The sequence below is a fragment of the Haliotis cracherodii genome, unplaced genomic scaffold (assembly GCF_022045235.1).
Source record: "Haliotis cracherodii isolate W230 unplaced genomic scaffold, xgHalCrac1.p SCAF_12, whole genome shotgun sequence".
Lineage (NCBI taxonomy): Eukaryota > Metazoa > Mollusca > Gastropoda > Lepetellida > Haliotidae > Haliotis > Haliotis cracherodii.
Window position 1 is genome coordinate 26,588,609 of NW_027266267.1, and position 20,388 is coordinate 26,608,996.

General features: G+C 43.3%; 1 protein-coding gene across 1 annotated transcript in view; it reads right to left on the reverse strand.

The window, feature by feature from the left end:
- LOC139457237 (mucin-12-like) overlaps nucleotides 1-20,388 on the reverse strand; it is a 26,575-nt gene continuing 6,187 nt past the window's right edge. The window contains exons 3-9 of the mRNA XM_071238648.1: nucleotides 19,392-19,958; nucleotides 16,247-16,813; nucleotides 13,059-13,625; nucleotides 9,871-10,437; nucleotides 6,683-7,077; nucleotides 3,538-4,060; nucleotides 1-787 (exon numbers count right to left, since the gene is read on the reverse strand). Coding sequence (XP_071094749.1) covers nucleotides 1-787; nucleotides 3,538-4,060; nucleotides 6,683-7,077; nucleotides 9,871-10,437; nucleotides 13,059-13,625; nucleotides 16,247-16,813; nucleotides 19,392-19,958 — 3,973 coding nt within the window. The remainder of the gene's footprint in view (nucleotides 788-3,537; nucleotides 4,061-6,682; nucleotides 7,078-9,870; nucleotides 10,438-13,058; nucleotides 13,626-16,246; nucleotides 16,814-19,391; nucleotides 19,959-20,388) is intronic.

A 20,388-nucleotide genomic window follows, 5' to 3' on the forward strand; every position in this document is an offset into this window, starting at 1 on the left:
TCAGTGACCTGTGGCAGCTGATGGCGAGGGAGGGAGACATGTGTCAGTGACCTGTGGCAGCTGATGGCGAGGGAGGGAGGCTTCTGTCAGTGACCTGTGGCAGCTGATGGCGGGGAGGGAGACTTGTGTCAGTGACCTCTGGCAGCTGATGGCGAGGGAGGGAGACTTGTGTTGGTGACCTGTGGCAGCTGATGGCGAGGGAGGGAGACTTGTGTCAGTGACCTGTGACAGCTGATGGCGGGGAGGGAGACTTGTGTCGGTGACCTGTGGCAGCTGATGGCGAGGGAAGGAGACTTGTGCCGGTGACCTGTGACAGCTGATGGCGGGGAGGGAGACTTGTGTCAGTGACCTGTGGCAGCTGATGGCGAGGGAGGGAGACTTGTGTGGGTGACCTGTGGCAGCTGATGGCGAGGGAGGGAGACTTGTGTCGGTGACCTGTGAAAGCTGATGGCGGGGGAGGGAGACTTGTGTGGGTGACCTGTGGCAGCTGATGGCGAGGGAGGGAGACTTGTGTCGGTGACCTGTGAAAGCTGATGGCGGGGGAGGGAGACTTGTGTGGGTGACCTGTGGCAGCTGATGGCGGGGGAGGGAGACATGTGTCGGTGACATGTGATAGCTGATGGCGTGGAAGGAGACTTGTGTCAGTGACCTGTGGCAGCTGATGGCGGGGGAGGGAGACTTTTGCCGGTGACCTGTGGCAGCTGGTGGCGGGGGAGGGAGACTTGTGTCGGGGATCTGTGGCAGCTGATGGCGGGGGAGGGAGACTTGTGTGGGTGACCTGTGATAGCTGATGGCGAGGGAGGGAGTCTTGTGTCAGTGACCTGTGATAACTGATGGCGGGGGAGGGAGACTTGTGTGGGTGACCTGTGATAGCTGATGGCGGGGAGGGAGACTTGTGTGGGTGACCTGTGATAGCTGATGGCCAGGGAAGGGAGACTTGTGTGGGTGACCTGTGATAGCTGATGGCGAGGGAGGGAGACTTGTGTCAGTGACCTGTGATAACTGATAGCGAGGGAGGGAGACTTGTGTGGGTGACCTGTGATAGCTGATGGCCAGGGAAGGAGGCTTGTGTCAATGACCTGTGATAACTGATGGCGAGGGAGGAAGACTTGTGTGGGTGACCTGTGATAGCTGATGGCAAGGGATGGAGACTTTTGTGGGTGGCCTGTGATATCTGATGGCGAGGGAGGGAGACTTGTGTCAGTGACCTGTGATAGCTGATGGCGGGGGAGGGAGACTTGTGTCGGTGGCCTGTGATAGCTGATGGCGAGGGAGGGAGACTTGTGTCAGTGACCTGTGATAGCTGATGGCCAGGCAGGGAGACTTGTGTCAGTGACCTGTGATAGCTGATGGCGAGGGAGGGAGACTTGTGTCAGTGACCTGTGATAGCTGATGGCGAGGGAGAGAGACTTGTGTCAGTGACCTGTGATAGCTGATGGCCAGGGAGGGAGACTTGTGTCAGTGACCTGTGATAGCTGATGGCGAGGGAGGGAGACTTGTGTGTGTGACCTGTGATAGCTGATCACTCAGTCTGCAATTGTTTGAGAAAACATATGGTAACGCGAAGTCGAACAAGTCGTTTATGAAAATTAGAAAATGAATTATAGAAAGTGATAAAGATTATCAACAATATATGTGTTACATGTGTATACAATTGCAAGAAGTACTCATTAGAAACACGTCCTCTCGTCGTTGTATGGAAAATCTTGCACATGTAGTACTCTATACAAAAACAGAGAGTTGGATGAACTCTTTGAACAACCAATTAACTATTATGGTTCTGTTCGGATGAACGAAACCTTCCAAATGACGTGCTGGTTTTCTTGGGGGAATTTGTCCGCAAAGAGTCGGAGTCACAAGAGACTAATAACAATTTTATTTACAAGAACGGTGAACAATTTACAATATCTTAGAATATAGCTGAGGGTGCCACAGAGAGTCGGTACAACCCTCTGGGCTGTAGGGGAGAGATCTGCTTGTTTAGCGCGACAAACGCCTTCTGCTTAACATTTTGCTTCTGTGTATTTAACAAAGCTTAGAACAATAAAAAGGAATAAGATTGGTTGATAACATCTTCTCGAGGCAAGAGTGTTAACTGACTTTTATAGTCAGTTAACTCTCTTGCCACGGGAAGATGGGTTGACACACGATGGGGTGTGTCTTATGGTTAGTGAATGGCTAGACAGAGGGGAATTCTTAATCCTGTTAATCCTGTTGGACTGGCACTAATCTTGTTGACATATTTACTGGGTGCTATAGACGAGCTTGTGTGGGGGCTAATCCTTAATGAGTCTAAATTGAAGTAATTGCTGAATGTTGTGCTAATATAAGTGATGACAGATTTACTTACATAAAATAGTTCAAGGCAATCCATAAGACTATGTAGACATATCTTTTGTGTTATTGGATATTATGTCTGGGAGATTGGATCTTGATTCCTTAGGCTAGTATTTATCTAAAAGCTTTAAATCATTTAAACTATGTAGACACATAACTTTTGTCTTATTGAGTAGTATGTCTAGGAGATGTGTTCTCGTTACTTTAGACTAGCATCTATCTTAAAAGCTATAACTGAAACTACTGCTATTTTGTATATGCATTTTACCTGATGATAAGTATTACTTGCTAAACTATAATTTTATGAAATGATGTATACATATTACACCATGATAACTCAAAAGCACTTGATGTGGATCTAATTATTATAGGAAAACTTAGTATAAATGTTATATCATGATAGAACCTTCAGAAAAGAAATACGAATGCATATGCATAATGACGGTAAAGCATTAATCTGAAGTGAGAAAACTACAGGAATGTCATAAGCGAGTATAAAGTATGTTTGCTCAACCAGGTAAGAAGTGACATGGGGGTAAATGTTCATTAAAGTATATCATGCCCCACACTAAAAAAAATAAATGTTAAAAAAACACACAGTAGTCCTGTGATCAATAATGTTTTAGATAAAGTTATGAGAGGTCGTAAATACAGTTAATGGTAAAAAAATAATCTAAAATACGTGATACAATAGCAATCATGAATTGAGAGGAGGTTGTAAATTGTTAAACAAATGTAAAATAACAAATATCTATGAGAGTAAAGTTTATAGTAAATATAATTGTTCATAAATCTTTTTGTTGACAAAATGTCTATTTGCACTCTATAAAGATATTATGCAGTAATGAGCATGATACACAGTACAAAAACTGTTATTTTCACATTTTTTATGGATCATCACACTGGAATGACACGTTTTCTGAAAATATGTTAATAACATGTTTTTGTTGACAAAATGTATATTTCCACACGTTAAGATATAATGATATTATGCAGTAATGAGCATGACAAATATTTACAAAAACTGTTATTTTCACAATTTTTATGGATCACCACGCAGACATGACGTGTTTTCTGAAAAGTGTAAATGACATGCTTTTGTTGACAAAATGTCTATATGCACACCTTTAATAAAAAACAACAACATTGGTAAAAAAAACAAATATAAAATGGCGGGGGAGGGAGACTTGTGTGGGTGACCTGTGGCAGCTGATGGCGAGGGAGGGAGACTTGTGTCGGTGACCTGTGAAAGCTGATGGCGGGGGAGGGAGACTTGTGTGGGTGACCTGTGGCAGCTGATGGCGAGGGAGGGAGACTTGTGTCGGTGACCTGTGAAAGCTGATGGCGGGGGAGGGAGACTTGTGTGGGTGACCTGTGGCAGCTGATGGCGGGGGAGGGAGACATGTGTCGGTGACATGTGATAGCTGATGGCGTGGAAGGAGACTTGTGTCAGTGACCTGTGGCAGCTGATGGCGGGGGAGGGAGACTTTTGCCGGTGACCTGTGGCAGCTGGTGGCGGGGGAGGGAGACTTGTGTCGGGGATCTGTGGCAGCTGATGGCGGGGGAGGGAGACTTGTGTGGGTGACCTGTGATAGCTGATGGCGAGGGAGGGAGTCTTGTGTCAGTGACCTGTGATAACTGATGGCGGGGGAGGGAGACTTGTGTGGGTGACCTGTGATAGCTGATGGCGGGGAGGGAGACTTGTGTGGGTGACCTGTGATAGCTGATGGCCAGGGAAAGGAGACTTGTGTGGGTGACCTGTGATAGCTGATGGCGAGGGAGGGAGACTTGTGTCAGTGACCTGTGATAACTGATAGCGAGGGAGGGAGACTTGTGTGGGTGACCTGTGATAGCTGATGGCCAGGGAAGGAGGCTTGTGTCAATGACCTGTGATAACTGATGGCGAGGGAGGAAGACTTGTGTGGGTGACCTGTGATAGCTGATGGCAAGGGATGGAGACTTTTGTGGGTGGCCTGTGATATCTGATGGCGAGGGAGGGAGACTTGTGTCAGTGACCTGTGATAGCTGATGGCGGGGGAGGGAGACTTGTGTCGGTGGCCTGTGATAGCTGATGGCGAGGGAGGGAGACTTGTGTCAGTGACCTGTGATAGCTGATGGCCAGGCAGGGAGACTTGTGTCAGTGACCTGTGATAGCTGATGGCGAGGGAGGGAGACTTGTGTCAGTGACCTGTGATAGCTGATGGCGAGGGAGAGAGACTTGTGTCAGTGACCTGTGATAGCTGATGGCCAGGGAGGGAGACTTGTGTCAGTGACCTGTGATAGCTGATGGCGAGGGAGGGAGACATGTGTGTGTGACCTGTGATAGCTGATCACTCAGTCTGCAATTGTTTGAGAAAACATATGGTAACGCGAAGTCGAACAAGTCGTTTATGAAAATTAGAAAATGAATTATAGAAAGTGATAAAGATTATCAACAATATATGTGTTACATGTGTATACAATTGCAAGAAGTACTCATTAGAAACACGTCCTCTCGTCGTTGTATGGAAAATCTTGCACATGTAGTACTCTATACAAAAACAGAGAGTTGGATGAACTCTTTGAACAACCAATTAACTATTATGGTTCTGTTCGGATGAACGAAACCTTCCAAATGACGTGCTGGTTTTCTTGGGGGAATTTGTCCGCAAAGAGTCGGAGTCACAAGAGACTAATAACAATTTTATTTACAAGAACGGTGAACAATTTACAATATCTTAGAATATAGCTGAGGGTGCCACAGAGAGTCGGTACAACCCTCTGGGCTGTGGGGGAGAGATCTGCTTGTTTAGCGCGACAAACGCCTTCTGCTTAACATTTTGCTTCTGTGTATTTAACAAAGCTTAGAACAATAAAAAGGAATAAGATTGGTTGATAACATCTTCTCGAGGCAAGAGTGTTAACTGACTTTTATAGTCAGTTAACTCTCTTGCCACGGGAAGATGGGTTGACACACGATGGGGTGTGTCTTATGGTTAGTGAATGGCTAGACAGAGGGGAATTCTTAATCCTGTTAATCCTGTTGGACTGGCACTAATCTTGTTGACATATTTACTGGGTGCTATAGACGAGCTTGTGTGGGGGCTAATCCTTAATGAGTCTAAATTGAAGTAATTGCTGAATGTTGTGCTAATATAAGTGATGACAGATTTACTTACATAAAATAGTTCAAGGCAATCCATAAGACTATGTAGACATATCTTTTGTGTTATTGGATATTATGTCTGGGAGATTGGATCTTGATTCCTTAGGCTAGTATTTATCTAAAAGCTTTAAATCATTTAAACTATGTAGACACATAACTTTTGTCTTATTGAGTAGTATGTCTAGGAGATGTGTTCTCGTTACTTTAGACTAGCATCTATCTTAAAAGCTATAACTGAAACTACTGCTATTTTGTATATGCATTTTACCTGATGATAAGTATTACTTGCTAAACTATAATTTTATGAAATGATGTATACATATTACACCATGATAACTCAAAAGCACTTGATGTGGATCTAATTATTATAGGAAAACTTAGTATAAATGTTATATCATGATAGAACCTTCAGAAAAGAAATACGAATGCATATGCATAATGACGGTAAAGCATTAATCTGAAGTGAGAAAACTACAGGAATGTCATAAGCGAGTATAAAGTATGTTTGCTCAACCAGGTAAGAAGTGACATGGGGGTAAATGTTCATTAAAGTATATCATGCCCCACACTAAAAAAAATAAATGTTAAAAAAACACACAGTAGTCCTGTGATCAATAATGTTTTAGATAAAGTTATGAGAGGTCGTAAATACAGTTAATGGTAAAAAAATAATCTAAAATACGTGATACAATAGCAATCATGAATTGAGAGGAGGTTGTAAATTGTTAAACAAATGTAAAATAACAAATATCTATGAGAGTAAAGTTTATAGTAAATATAATTGTTCATGAATCTTTTTGTTGACAAAATGTCTATTTGCACTCTATAAAGATATTATGCAGTAATGAGCATGATACACAGTACAAAAACTGTTATTTTCACATTTTTTATGGATCATCACACTGGAATGACACGTTTTCTGAAAATATGTTAATAACATGTTTTTGTTGACAAAATGTATATTTCCACACGTTAAGATATAATGATATTATGCAGTAATGAGCATGACAAATATTTACAAAAACTGTTATTTTCACAATTTTTATGGATCACCACGCAGACATGACGTGTTTTCTGAAAAGTGTAAATGACATGCTTTTGTTGACAAAATGTCTATATGCACACCTTTAATAAAAAACAACAACATTGGTAAAAAAAACAAATATAAAATGGCGGGGGAGGGAGACTTGTGTGGGTGACCTGTGGCAGCTGATGGCGAGGGAGGGAGACTTGTGTCGGTGACCTGTGAAAGCTGATGGCGGGGGAGGGAGACTTGTGTGGGTGACCTGTGGCAGCTGATGGCGAGGGAGGGAGACTTGTGTCGGTGACCTGTGAAAGCTGATGGCGGGGGAGGGAGACTTGTGTGGGTGACCTGTGGCAGCTGATGGCGGGGGAGGGAGACATGTGTCGGTGACATGTGATAGCTGATGGCGTGGAAGGAGACTTGTGTCAGTGACCTGTGGCAGCTGATGGCGGGGGAGGGAGACTTTTGCCGGTGACCTGTGGCAGCTGGTGGCGGGGGAGGGAGACTTGTGTCGGGGATCTGTGGCAGCTGATGGCGGGGGAGGGAGACTTGTGTGGGTGACCTGTGATAGCTGATGGCGAGGGAGGGAGTCTTGTGTCAGTGACCTGTGATAACTGATGGCGGGGGAGGGAGACTTGTGTGGGTGACCTGTGATAGCTGATGGCGGGGAGGGAGACTTGTGTGGGTGACCTGTGATAGCTGATGGCCAGGGAAGGGAGACTTGTGTGGGTGACCTGTGATAGCTGATGGCGAGGGAGGGAGACTTGTGTCAGTGACCTGTGATAACTGATAGCGAGGGAGGGAGACTTGTGTGGGTGACCTGTGATAGCTGATGGCCAGGGAAGGAGGCTTGTGTCAATGACCTGTGATAACTGATGGCGAGGGAGGAAGACTTGTGTGGGTGACCTGTGATAGCTGATGGCAAGGGATGGAGACTTTTGTGGGTGGCCTGTGATATCTGATGGCGAGGGAGGGAGACTTGTGTCAGTGACCTGTGATAGCTGATGGCGGGGGAGGGAGACTTGTGTCGGTGGCCTGTGATAGCTGATGGCGAGGGAGGGAGACTTGTGTCAGTGACCTGTGATAGCTGATGGCCAGGCAGGGAGACTTGTGTCAGTGACCTGTGATAGCTGATGGCGAGGGAGGGAGACTTGTGTCAGTGACCTGTGATAGCTGATGGCGAGGGAGGGAGACTTGTGTCAGTGACCTGTGATAGCTGATGGCGAGGGAGAGAGACTTGTGTCAGTGACCTGTGATAGCTGATGGCCAGGGAGGGAGACTTGTGTCAGTGACCTGTGATAGCTGATGGCGAGGGAGGGAGACATGTGTGTGTGACCTGTGATAGCTGATCACTCAGTCTGCAATTGTTTGAGAAAACATATGGTAACGCGAAGTCGAACAAGTCGTTTATGAAAATTAGAAAATGAATTATAGAAAGTGATAAAGATTATCAACAATATATGTGTTACATGTGTATACAATTGCAAGAAGTACTCATTAGAAACACGTCCTCTCGTCGTTGTATGGAAAATCTTGCACATGTAGTACTCTATACAAAAACAGAGAGTTGGATGAACTCTTTGAACAACCAATTAACTATTATGGTTCTGTTCGGATGAACGAAACCTTCCAAATGACGTGCTGGTTTTCTTGGGGGAATTTGTCCGCAAAGAGTCGGAGTCACAAGAGACTAATAACAATTTTATTTACAAGAACGGTGAACAATTTACAATATCTTAGAATATAGCTGAGGGTGCCACAGAGAGTCGGTACAACCCTCTGGGCTGTGGGGGAGAGATCTGCTTGTTTAGCGCGACAAACGCCTTCTGCTTAACATTTTGCTTCTGTGTATTTAACAAAGCTTAGAACAATAAAAAGGAATAAGATTGGTTGATAACATCTTCTCGAGGCAAGAGTGTTAACTGACTTTTATAGTCAGTTAACTCTCTTGCCACGGGAAGATGGGTTGACACACGATGGGGTGTGTCTTATGGTTAGTGAATGGCTAGACAGAGGGGAATTCTTAATCCTGTTAATCCTGTTGGACTGGCACTAATCTTGTTGACATATTTACTGGGTGCTATAGACGAGCTTGTGTGGGGGCTAATCCTTAATGAGTCTAAATTGAAGTAATTGCTGAATGTTGTGCTAATATAAGTGATGACAGATTTACTTACATAAAATAGTTCAAGGCAATCCATAAGACTATGTAGACATATCTTTTGTGTTATTGGATATTATGTCTGGGAGATTGGATCTTGATTCCTTAGGCTAGTATTTATCTAAAAGCTTTAAATCATTTAAACTATGTAGACACATAACTTTTGTCTTATTGAGTAGTATGTCTAGGAGATGTGTTCTCGTTACTTTAGACTAGCATCTATCTTAAAAGCTATAACTGAAACTACTGCTATTTTGTATATGCATTTTACCTGATGATAAGTATTACTTGCTAAACTATAATTTTATGAAATGATGTATACATATTACACCATGATAACTCAAAAGCACTTGATGTGGATCTAATTATTATAGGAAAACTTAGTATAAATGTTATATCATGATAGAACCTTCAGAAAAGAAATACGAATGCATATGCATAATGACGGTAAAGCATTAATCTGAAGTGAGAAAACTACAGGAATGTCATAAGCGAGTATAAAGTATGTTTGCTCAACCAGGTAAGAAGTGACATGGGGGTAAATGTTCATTAAAGTATATCATGCCCCACACTAAAAAAAATAAATGTTAAAAAAACACACAGTAGTCCTGTGATCAATAATGTTTTAGATAAAGTTATGAGAGGTCGTAAATACAGTTAATGGTAAAAAAATAATCTAAAATACGTGATACAATAGCAATCATGAATTGCGAGGAGGTTGTAAATTGTTAAACAAATGTAAAATAACAAATATCTATGAGAGTAAAGTTTATAGTAAATATAATTGTTCATAAATCTTTTTGTTGACAAAATGTCTATTTGCACTCTATAAAGATATTATGCAGTAATGAGCATGATACACAGTACAAAAACTGTTATTTTCACATTTTTTATGGATCATCACACTGGAATGACACGTTTTCTGAAAATATGTTAATAACATGTTTTTGTTGACAAAATGTATATTTCCACACGTTAAGATATAATGATATTATGCAGTAATGAGCATGACAAATATTTACAAAAACTGTTATTTTCACAATTTTTATGGATCACCACGCAGACATGACGTGTTTTCTGAAAAGTGTAAATGACATGCTTTTGTTGACAAAATGTCTATATGCACACCTTTAATAAAAAACAACAACATTGGTAAAAAAAACAAATATAAAATGGCGGGGGAGGGAGACTTGTGTGGGTGACCTGTGGCAGCTGATGGCGAGGGAGGGAGACTTGTGTCGGTGACCTGTGAAAGCTGATGGCGGGGGAGGGAGACTTGTGTGGGTGACCTGTGGCAGCTGATGGCGAGGGAGGGAGACTTGTGTCGGTGACCTGTGAAAGCTGATGGCGGGGGAGGGAGACTTGTGTGGGTGACCTGTGGCAGCTGATGGCGGGGGAGGGAGACATGTGTCGGTGACATGTGATAGCTGATGGCGTGGAAGGAGACTTGTGTCAGTGACCTGTGGCAGCTGATGGCGGGGGAGGGAGACTTTTGCCGGTGACCTGTGGCAGCTGGTGGCGGGGGAGGGAGACTTGTGTCGGGGATCTGTGGCAGCTGATGGCGGGGGAGGGAGACTTGTGTGGGTGACCTGTGATAGCTGATGGCGAGGGAGGGAGTCTTGTGTCAGTGACCTGTGATAACTGATGGCGGGGGAGGGAGACTTGTGTGGGTGACCTGTGATAGCTGATGGCGGGGAGGGAGACTTGTGTGGGTGACCTGTGATAGCTGATGGCCAGGGAAGGGAGACTTGTGTGGGTGACCTGTGATAGCTGATGGCGAGGGAGGGAGACTTGTGTCAGTGACCTGTGATAACTGATAGCGAGGGAGGGAGACTTGTGTGGGTGACCTGTGATAGCTGATGGCCAGGGAAGGAGGCTTGTGTCAATGACCTGTGATAACTGATGGCGAGGGAGGAAGACTTGTGTGGGTGACCTGTGATAGCTGATGGCAAGGGATGGAGACTTTTGTGGGTGGCCTGTGATATCTGATGGCGAGGGAGGGAGACTTGTGTCAGTGACCTGTGATAGCTGATGGCGGGGGAGGGAGACTTGTGTCGGTGGCCTGTGATAGCTGATGGCGGGGGAGGGAGACTTGTGTCGGTGGCCTGTGATAGCTGATGGCGAGGGAGGGAGACTTGTGTCAGTGACCTGTGATAGCTGATGGCCAGGCAGGGAGACTTGTGTCAGTGACCTGTGATAGCTGATGGCGAGGGAGGGAGACTTGTGTCAGTGACCTGTGATAGCTGATGGCGAGGGAGAGAGACTTGTGTCAGTGACCTGTGATAGCTGATGGCCAGGGAGGGAGACTTGTGTCAGTGACCTGTGATAGCTGATGGCGAGGGAGGGAGACATGTGTGTGTGACCTGTGATAGCTGATCACTCAGTCTGCAATTGTTTGAGAAAACATATGGTAACGCGAAGTCGAACAAGTCGTTTATGAAAATTAGAAAATGAATTATAGAAAGTGATAAAGATTATCAACAATATATGTGTTACATGTGTATACAATTGCAAGAAGTACTCATTAGAAACACGTCCTCTCGTCGTTGTATGGAAAATCTTGCACATGTAGTACTCTATACAAAAACAGAGAGTTGGATGAACTCTTTGAACAACCAATTAACTATTATGGTTCTGTTCGGATGAACGAAACCTTCCAAATGACGTGCTGGTTTTCTTGGGGGAATTTGTCCGCAAAGAGTCGGAGTCACAAGAGACTAATAACAATTTTATTTACAAGAACGGTGAACAATTTACAATATCTTAGAATATAGCTGAGGGTGCCACAGAGAGTCGGTACAACCCTCTGGGCTGTGGGGGAGAGATCTGCTTGTTTAGCGCGACAAACGCCTTCTGCTTAACATTTTGCTTCTGTGTATTTAACAAAGCTTAGAACAATAAAAAGGAATAAGATTGGTTGATAACATCTTCTCGAGGCAAGAGTGTTAACTGACTTTTATAGTCAGTTAACTCTCTTGCCACGGGAAGATGGGTTGACACACGATGGGGTGTGTCTTATGGTTAGTGAATGGCTAGACAGAGGGGAATTCTTAATCCTGTTAATCCTGTTGGACTGGCACTAATCTTGTTGACATATTTACTGGGTGCTATAGACGAGCTTGTGTGGGGGCTAATCCTTAATGAGTCTAAATTGAAGTAATTGCTGAATGTTGTGCTAATATAAGTGATGACAGATTTACTTACATAAAATAGTTCAAGGCAATCCATAAGACTATGTAGACATATCTTTTGTGTTATTGGATATTATGTCTGGGAGATTGGATCTTGATTCCTTAGGCTAGTATTTATCTAAAAGCTTTAAATCATTTAAACTATGTAGACACATAACTTTTGTCTTATTGAGTAGTATGTCTAGGAGATGTGTTCTCGTTACTTTAGACTAGCATCTATCTTAAAAGCTATAACTGAAACTACTGCTATTTTGTATATGCATTTTACCTGATGATAAGTATTACTTGCTAAACTATAATTTTATGAAATGATGTATACATATTACACCATGATAACTCAAAAGCACTTGATGTGGATCTAATTATTATAGGAAAACTTAGTATAAATGTTATATCATGATAGAACCTTCAGAAAAGAAATACGAATGCATATGCATAATGACGGTAAAGCATTAATCTGAAGTGAGAAAACTACAGGAATGTCATAAGCGAGTATAAAGTATGTTTGCTCAACCAGGTAAGAAGTGACATGGGGGTAAATGTTCATTAAAGTATATCATGCCCCACACTAAAAAAAATAAATGTTAAAAAAACACACAGTAGTCCTGTGATCAATAATGTTTTAGATAAAGTTATGAGAGGTCGTAAATACAGTTAATGGTAAAAAAATAATCTAAAATACGTGATACAATAGCAATCATGAATTGAGAGGAGGTTGTAAATTGTTAAACAAATGTAAAATAACAAATATCTATGAGAGTAAAGTTTATAGTAAATATAATTGTTCATGAATCTTTTTGTTGACAAAATGTCTATTTGCACTCTATAAAGATATTATGCAGTAATGAGCATGATACACAGTACAAAAACTGTTATTTTCACATTTTTTATGGATCATCACACTGGAATGACACGTTTTCTGAAAATATGTTAATAACATGTTTTTGTTGACAAAATGTATATTTCCACACGTTAAGATATAATGATATTATGCAGTAATGAGCATGACAAATATTTACAAAAACTGTTATTTTCACAATTTTTATGGATCACCACGCAGACATGACGTGTTTTCTGAAAAGTGTAAATGACATGCTTTTGTTGACAAAATGTCTATATGCACACCTTTAATAAAAAACAACAACATTGGTAAAAAAAACAAATATAAAATGGCGGGGGAGGGAGACTTGTGTGGGTGACCTGTGGCAGCTGATGGCGAGGGAGGGAGACTTGTGTCGGTGACCTGTGAAAGCTGATGGCGGGGGAGGGAGACTTGTGTGGGTGACCTGTGGCAGCTGATGGCGAGGGAGGGAGACTTGTGTCGGTGACCTGTGAAAGCTGATGGCGGGGGAGGGAGACTTGTGTGGGTGACCTGTGGCAGCTGATGGCGGGGGAGGGAGACATGTGTCGGTGACATGTGATAGCTGATGGCGTGGAAGGAGACTTGTGTCAGTGACCTGTGGCAGCTGATGGCGGGGGAGGGAGACTTTTGCCGGTGACCTGTGGCAGCTGGTGGCGGGGGAGGGAGACTTGTGTCGGGGATCTGTGGCAGCTGATGGCGGGGGAGGGAGACTTGTGTGGGTGACCTGTGATAGCTGATGGCGAGGGAGGGAGTCTTGTGTCAGTGACCTGTGATAACTGATGGCGGGGGAGGGAGACTTGTGTGGGTGACCTGTGATAGCTGATGGCGGGGAGGGAGACTTGTGTGGGTGACCTGTGATAGCTGATGGCCAGGGAAGGGAGACTTGTGTGGGTGACCTGTGATAGCTGATGGCGAGGGAGGGAGACTTGTGTCAGTGACCTGTGATAACTGATAGCGAGGGAGGGAGACTTGTGTGGGTGACCTGTGATAGCTGATGGCCAGGGAAGGAGGCTTGTGTCAATGACCTGTGATAACTGATGGCGAGGGAGGAAGACTTGTGTGGGTGACCTGTGATAGCTGATGGCAAGGGATGGAGACTTTTGTGGGTGGCCTGTGATATCTGATGGCGAGGGAGGGAGACTTGTGTCAGTGACCTGTGATAGCTGATGGCGGGGGAGGGAGACTTGTGTCGGTGGCCTGTGATAGCTGATGGCGGGGGAGGGAGACTTGTGTCGGTGGCCTGTGATAGCTGATGGCGAGGGAGGGAGACTTGTGTCAGTGACCTGTGATAGCTGATGGCCAGGCAGGGAGACTTGTGTCAGTGACCTGTGATAGCTGATGGCGAGGGAGGGAGACTTGTGTCAGTGACCTGTGATAGCTGATGGCGAGGGAGAGAGACTTGTGTCAGTGACCTGTGATAGCTGATGGCCAGGGAGGGAGACTTGTGTCAGTGACCTGTGATAGCTGATGGCGAGGGAGGGAGACATGTGTGTGTGACCTGTGATAGCTGATCACTCAGTCTGCAATTGTTTGAGAAAACATATGGTAACGCGAAGTCGAACAAGTCGTTTATGAAAATTAGAAAATGAATTATAGAAAGTGATAAAGATTATCAACAATATATGTGTTACATGTGTATACAATTGCAAGAAGTACTCATTAGAAACACGTCCTCTCGTCGTTGTATGGAAAATCTTGCACATGTAGTACTCTATACAAAAACAGAGAGTTGGATGAACTCTTTGAACAACCAATTAACTATTATGGTTCTGTTCGGATGAACGAAACCTTCCAAATGACGTGCTGGTTTTCTTGGGGGAATTTGTCCGCAAAGAGTCGGAGTCACAAGAGACTAATAACAATTTTATTTACAAGAACGGTGAACAATTTACAATATCTTAGAATATAGCTGAGGGTGCCACAGAGAGTCGGTACAACCCTCTGGGCTGTGGGGGAGAGATCTGCTTGTTTAGCGCGACAAACGCCTTCTGCTTAACATTTTGCTTCTGTGTATTTAACAAAGCTTAGAACAATAAAAAGGAATAAGATTGGTTGATAACATCTTCTCGAGGCAAGAGTGTTAACTGACTTTTATAGTCAGTTAACTCTCTTGCCACGGGAAGATGGGTTGACACACGATGGGGTGTGTCTTATGGTTAGTGAATGGCTAGACAGAGGGGAATTCTTAATCCTGTTAATCCTGTTGGACTGGCACTAATCTTGTTGACATATTTACTGGGTGCTATAGACGAGCTTGTGTGGGGGCTAATCCTTAATGAGTCTAAATTGAAGTAATTGCTGAATGTTGTGCTAATATAAGTGATGACAGATTTACTTACATAAAATAGTTCAAGGCAATCCATAAGACTATGTAGACATATCTTTTGTGTTATTGGATATTATGTCTGGGAGATTGGATCTTGATTCCTTAGGCTAGTATTTATCTAAAAGCTTTAAATCATTTAAACTATGTAGACACATAACTTTTGTCTTATTGAGTAGTATGTCTAGGAGATGTGTTCTCGTTACTTTAGACTAGCATCTATCTTAAAAGCTATAACTGAAACTACTGCTATTTTGTATATGCATTTTACCTGATGATAAGTATTACTTGCTAAACTATAATTTTATGAAATGATGTATACATATTACACCATGATAACTCAAAAGCACTTGATGTGGATCTAATTATTATAGGAAAACTTAGTATAAATGTTATATCATGATAGAACCTTCAGAAAAGAAATACGAATGCATATGCATAATGACGGTAAAGCATTAATCTGAAGTGAGAAAACTACAGGAATGTCATAAGCGAGTATAAAGTATGTTTGCTCAACCAGGTAAGAAGTGACATGGGGGTAAATGTTCATTAAAGTATATCATGCCCCACACTAAAAAAAATAAATGTTAAAAAAACACACAGTAGTCCTGTGATCAATAATGTTTTAGATAAAGTTATGAGAGGTCGTAAATACAGTTAATGGTAAAAAAATAATCTAAAATACGTGATACAATAGCAATCATGAATTGAGAGGAGGTTGTAAATTGTTAAACAAATGTAAAATAACAAATATCTATGAGAGTAAAGTTTATAGTAAATATAATTGTTCATGAATCTTTTTGTTGACAAAATGTCTATTTGCACTCTATAAAGATATTATGCAGTAATGAGCATGATACACAGTACAAAAACTGTTATTTTCACATTTTTTATGGATCATCACACTGGAATGACACGTTTTCTGAAAATATGTTAATAACATGTTTTTGTTGACAAAATGTATATTTCCACACGTTAAGATATAATGATATTATGCAGTAATGAGCATGACAAATATTTACAAAAACTGTTATTTTCACAATTTTTATGGATCACCACGCAGACATGACGTGTTTTCTGAAAAGTGTAAATGACATGCTTTTGTTGACAAAATGTCTATATGCACACCTTTAATAAAAAACAACAACATTGGTAAAAAAAACAAATATAAAATGGCGGGGGAGGGAGACTTGTGTGGGTGACCTGTGGCAGCTGATGGCGAGGGAGGGAGACTTGTGTCGGTGACCTGTGAAAGCTGATGGCGGGGGAGGGAGACTTGTGTGGGTGACCTGTGGCAGCTGATGGCGAGGGAGGGAGACTTGTGTCGGTGACCTGTGAAAGCTGATGGCGGGGGAGGGAGACTTGTGTGGGTGACCTGTGGCAGCTGATGGCGGGGGAGGGAGACATGTGTCGGTGACATGTGATAGCTGATGGCGTGGAAGGAGACTTGTGTCAGTGACCTGTGGCAGCTGATGGCGGGGGAGGGAGACTTTTGCCGGTGACCTGTGGCAGCTGGTGGCGGGGGAGGGAGACTTGTGTCGGGGATCTGTGGCAGCTGATGGCGGGGGAGGGAGACTTGTGTGGGTGACCTGTGATAGCTGATGGCGAGGGAGGGAGTCTTGTGTCAGTGACCTGTGATAACTGATGGCGGGGGAGGGAGACTTGTGTGGGTGACCTGTGATAGCTGATGGCGGGGAGGGAGACTTGTGTGGGTGACCTGTGATAGCTGATGGCCAGGGAAGGGAGACTTGTGTGGGTGACCTGTGATAGCTGATGGCGAGGGAGGGAGACTTGTGTCAGTGACCTGTGATAACTGATAGCGAGGGAGGGAGACTTGTGTGGGTGACCTGTGATAGCTGATGGCCAGGGAAGGAGGCTTGTGTCAATGACCTGTGATAACTGATGGCGAGGGAGGAAGACTTGTGTGGGTGACCTGTGATAGCTGATGGCAAGGGATGGAGACTTTTGTGGGTGGCCTGTGATATCTGATGGCGAGGGAGGGAGACTTGTGTCAGTGACCTGTGATAGCTGATGGCGGGGGAGGGAGACTTGTGTCGGTGGCCTGTGATAGCTGATGGCGAGGGAGGGAGACTTGTGTCAGTGACCTGTGATAGCTGATGGCCAGGCAGGGAGACTTGTGTCAGTGACCTGTGATAGCTGATGGCGAGGGAGGGAGACTTGTGTCAGTGACCTGTGATAGCTGATGGCGAGGGAGAGAGACTTGTGTCAGTGACCTGTGATAGCTGATGGCCAGGGAGGGAGACTTGTGTCAGTGACCTGTGATAGCTGATGGCGAGGGAGGGAGACATGTGTGTGTGACCTGTGATAGCTGATCACTCAGTCTGCAATTGTTTGAGAAAACATATGGTAACGCGAAGTCGAACAAGTCGTTTATGAAAATTAGAAAATGAATTATAGAAAGTGATAAAGATTATCAACAATATATGTGTTACATGTGTATACAATTGCAAGAAGTACTCATTAGAAACACGTCCTCTCGTCGTTGTATGGAAAATCTTGCACATGTAGTACTCTATACAAAAACAGAGAGTTGGATGAACTCTTTGAACAACCAATTAACTATTATGGTTCTGTTCGGATGAACGAAACCTTCCAAATGACGTGCTGGTTTTCTTGGGGGAATTTGTCCGCAAAGAGTCGGAGTCACAAGAGACTAATAACAATTTTATTTACAAGAACGGTGAACAATTTACAATATCTTAGAATATAGCTGAGGGTGCCACAGAGAGTCGGTACAACCCTCTGGGCTGTGGGGGAGAGATCTGCTTGTTTAGCGCGACAAACGCCTTCTGCTTAACATTTTGCTTCTGTGTATTTAACAAAGCTTAGAACAATAAAAAGGAATAAGATTGGTTGATAACATCTTCTCGAGGCAAGAGTGTTAACTGACTTTTATAGTCAGTTAACTCTCTTGCCACGGGAAGATGGGTTGACACACGATGGGGTGTGTCTTATGGTTAGTGAATGGCTAGACAGAGGGGAATTCTTAATCCTGTTAATCCTGTTGGACTGGCACTAATCTTGTTGACATATTTACTGGGTGCTATAGACGAGCTTGTGTGGGGGCTAATCCTTAATGAGTCTAAATTGAAGTAATTGCTGAATGTTGTGCTAATATAAGTGATGACAGATTTACTTACATAAAATAGTTCAAGGCAATCCATAAGACTATGTAGACATATCTTTTGTGTTATTGGATATTATGTCTGGGAGATTGGATCTTGATTCCTTAGGCTAGTATTTATCTAAAAGCTTTAAATCATTTAAACTATGTAGACACATAACTTTTGTCTTATTGAGTAGTATGTCTAGGAGATGTGTTCTCGTTACTTTAGACTAGCATCTATCTTAAAAGCTATAACTGAAACTACTGCTATTTTGTATATGCATTTTACCTGATGATAAGTATTACTTGCTAAACTATAATTTTATGAAATGATGTATACATATTACACCATGATAACTCAAAAGCACTTGATGTGGATCTAATTATTATAGGAAAACTTAGTATAAATGTTATATCATGATAGAACCTTCAGAAAAGAAATACGAATGCATATGCATAATGACGGTAAAGCATTAATCTGAAGTGAGAAAACTACAGGAATGTCATAAGCGAGTATAAAGTATGTTTGCTCAACCAGGTAAGAAGTGACATGGGGGTAAATGTTCATTAAAGTATATCATGCCCCACACTAAAAAAAATAAATGTTAAAAAAACACACAGTAGTCCTGTGATCAATAATGTTTTAGATAAAGTTATGAGAGGTCGTAAATACAGTTAATGGTAAAAAAATAATCTAAAATACGTGATACAATAGCAATCATGAATTGAGAGGAGGTTGTAAATTGTTAAACAAATGTAAAATAACAAATATCTATGAGAGTAAAGTTTATAGTAAATATAATTGTTCATAAATCTTTTTGTTGACAAAATGTCTATTTGCACTCTATAAAGATATTATGCAGTAATGAGCATGATACACAGTACAAAAACTGTTATTTTCACATTTTTTATGGATCATCACACTGGAATGACACGTTTTCTGAAAATATGTTAATAACATGTTTTTGTTGACAAAATGTATATTTCCACACGTTAAGATATAATGATATTATGCAGTAATGAGCATGACAAATATTTACAAAAACTGTTATTTTCACAATTTTTATGGATCACCACGCAGACATGACGTGTTTTCTGAAAAGTGTAAATGACATGCTTTTGTTGACAAAATGTCTATATGCACACCTTTAATAAAAAACAACAACATTGGTAAAAAAAACAAATATAAAATGGCGGGGGAGGGAGACTTGTGTGGGTGACCTGTGGCAGCTGATGGCGAGGGAGGGAGACTTGTGTCGGTGACCTGTGAAAGCTGATGGCGGGGGAGGGAGACTTGTGTGGGTGACCTGTGGCAGCTGATGGCGAGGGAGGGAGACTTGTGTCGGTGACCTGTGAAAGCTGATGGCGGGGGAGGGAGACTTGTGTGGGTGACCTGTGGCAGCTGATGGCGGGGGAGGGAGACATGTGTCGGTGACATGTGATAGCTGATGGCGTGGAAGGAGACTTGTGTCAGTGACCTGTGGCAGCTGATGGCGGGGGAGGGAGACTTTTGCCGGTGACCTGTGGCAGCTGGTGGCGGGGGAGGGAGACTTGTGTCGGGGATCTGTGGCAGCTGATGGCGGGGGAGGGAGACTTGTGTGGGTGACCTGTGATAGCTGATGGCGAGGGAGGGAGTCTTGTGTCAGTGACCTGTGATAACTGATGGCGGGGGAGGGAGACTTGTGTGGGTGACCTGTGATAGCTGATGGCGGGGAGGGAGACTTGTGTGGGTGACCTGTGATAGCTGATGGCCAGGGAAGGGAGACTTGTGTGGGTGACCTGTGATAGCTGATGGCGAGGGAGGGAGACTTGTGTCAGTGACCTGTGATAACTGATAGCGAGGGAGGGAGACTTGTGTGGGTGACCTGTGATAGCTGATGGCCAGGGAAGGAGGCTTGTGTCAATGACCTGTGATAACTGATGGCGAGGGAGGAAGACTTGTGTGGGTGACCTGTGATAGCTGATGGCAAGGGATGGAGACTTTTGTGGGTGGCCTGTGATATCTGATGGCGAGGGAGGGAGACTTGTGTCAGTGACCTGTGATAGCTGATGGCGGGGGAGGGAGACTTGTGTCGGTGGCCTGTGATAGCTGATGGCGGGGGAGGGAGACTTGTGTCGGTGGCCTGTGATAGCTGATGGCGAGGGAGGGAGACTTGTGTCAGTGACCTGTGATAGCTGATGGCCAGGCAGGGAGACTTGTGTCAGTGACCTGTGATAG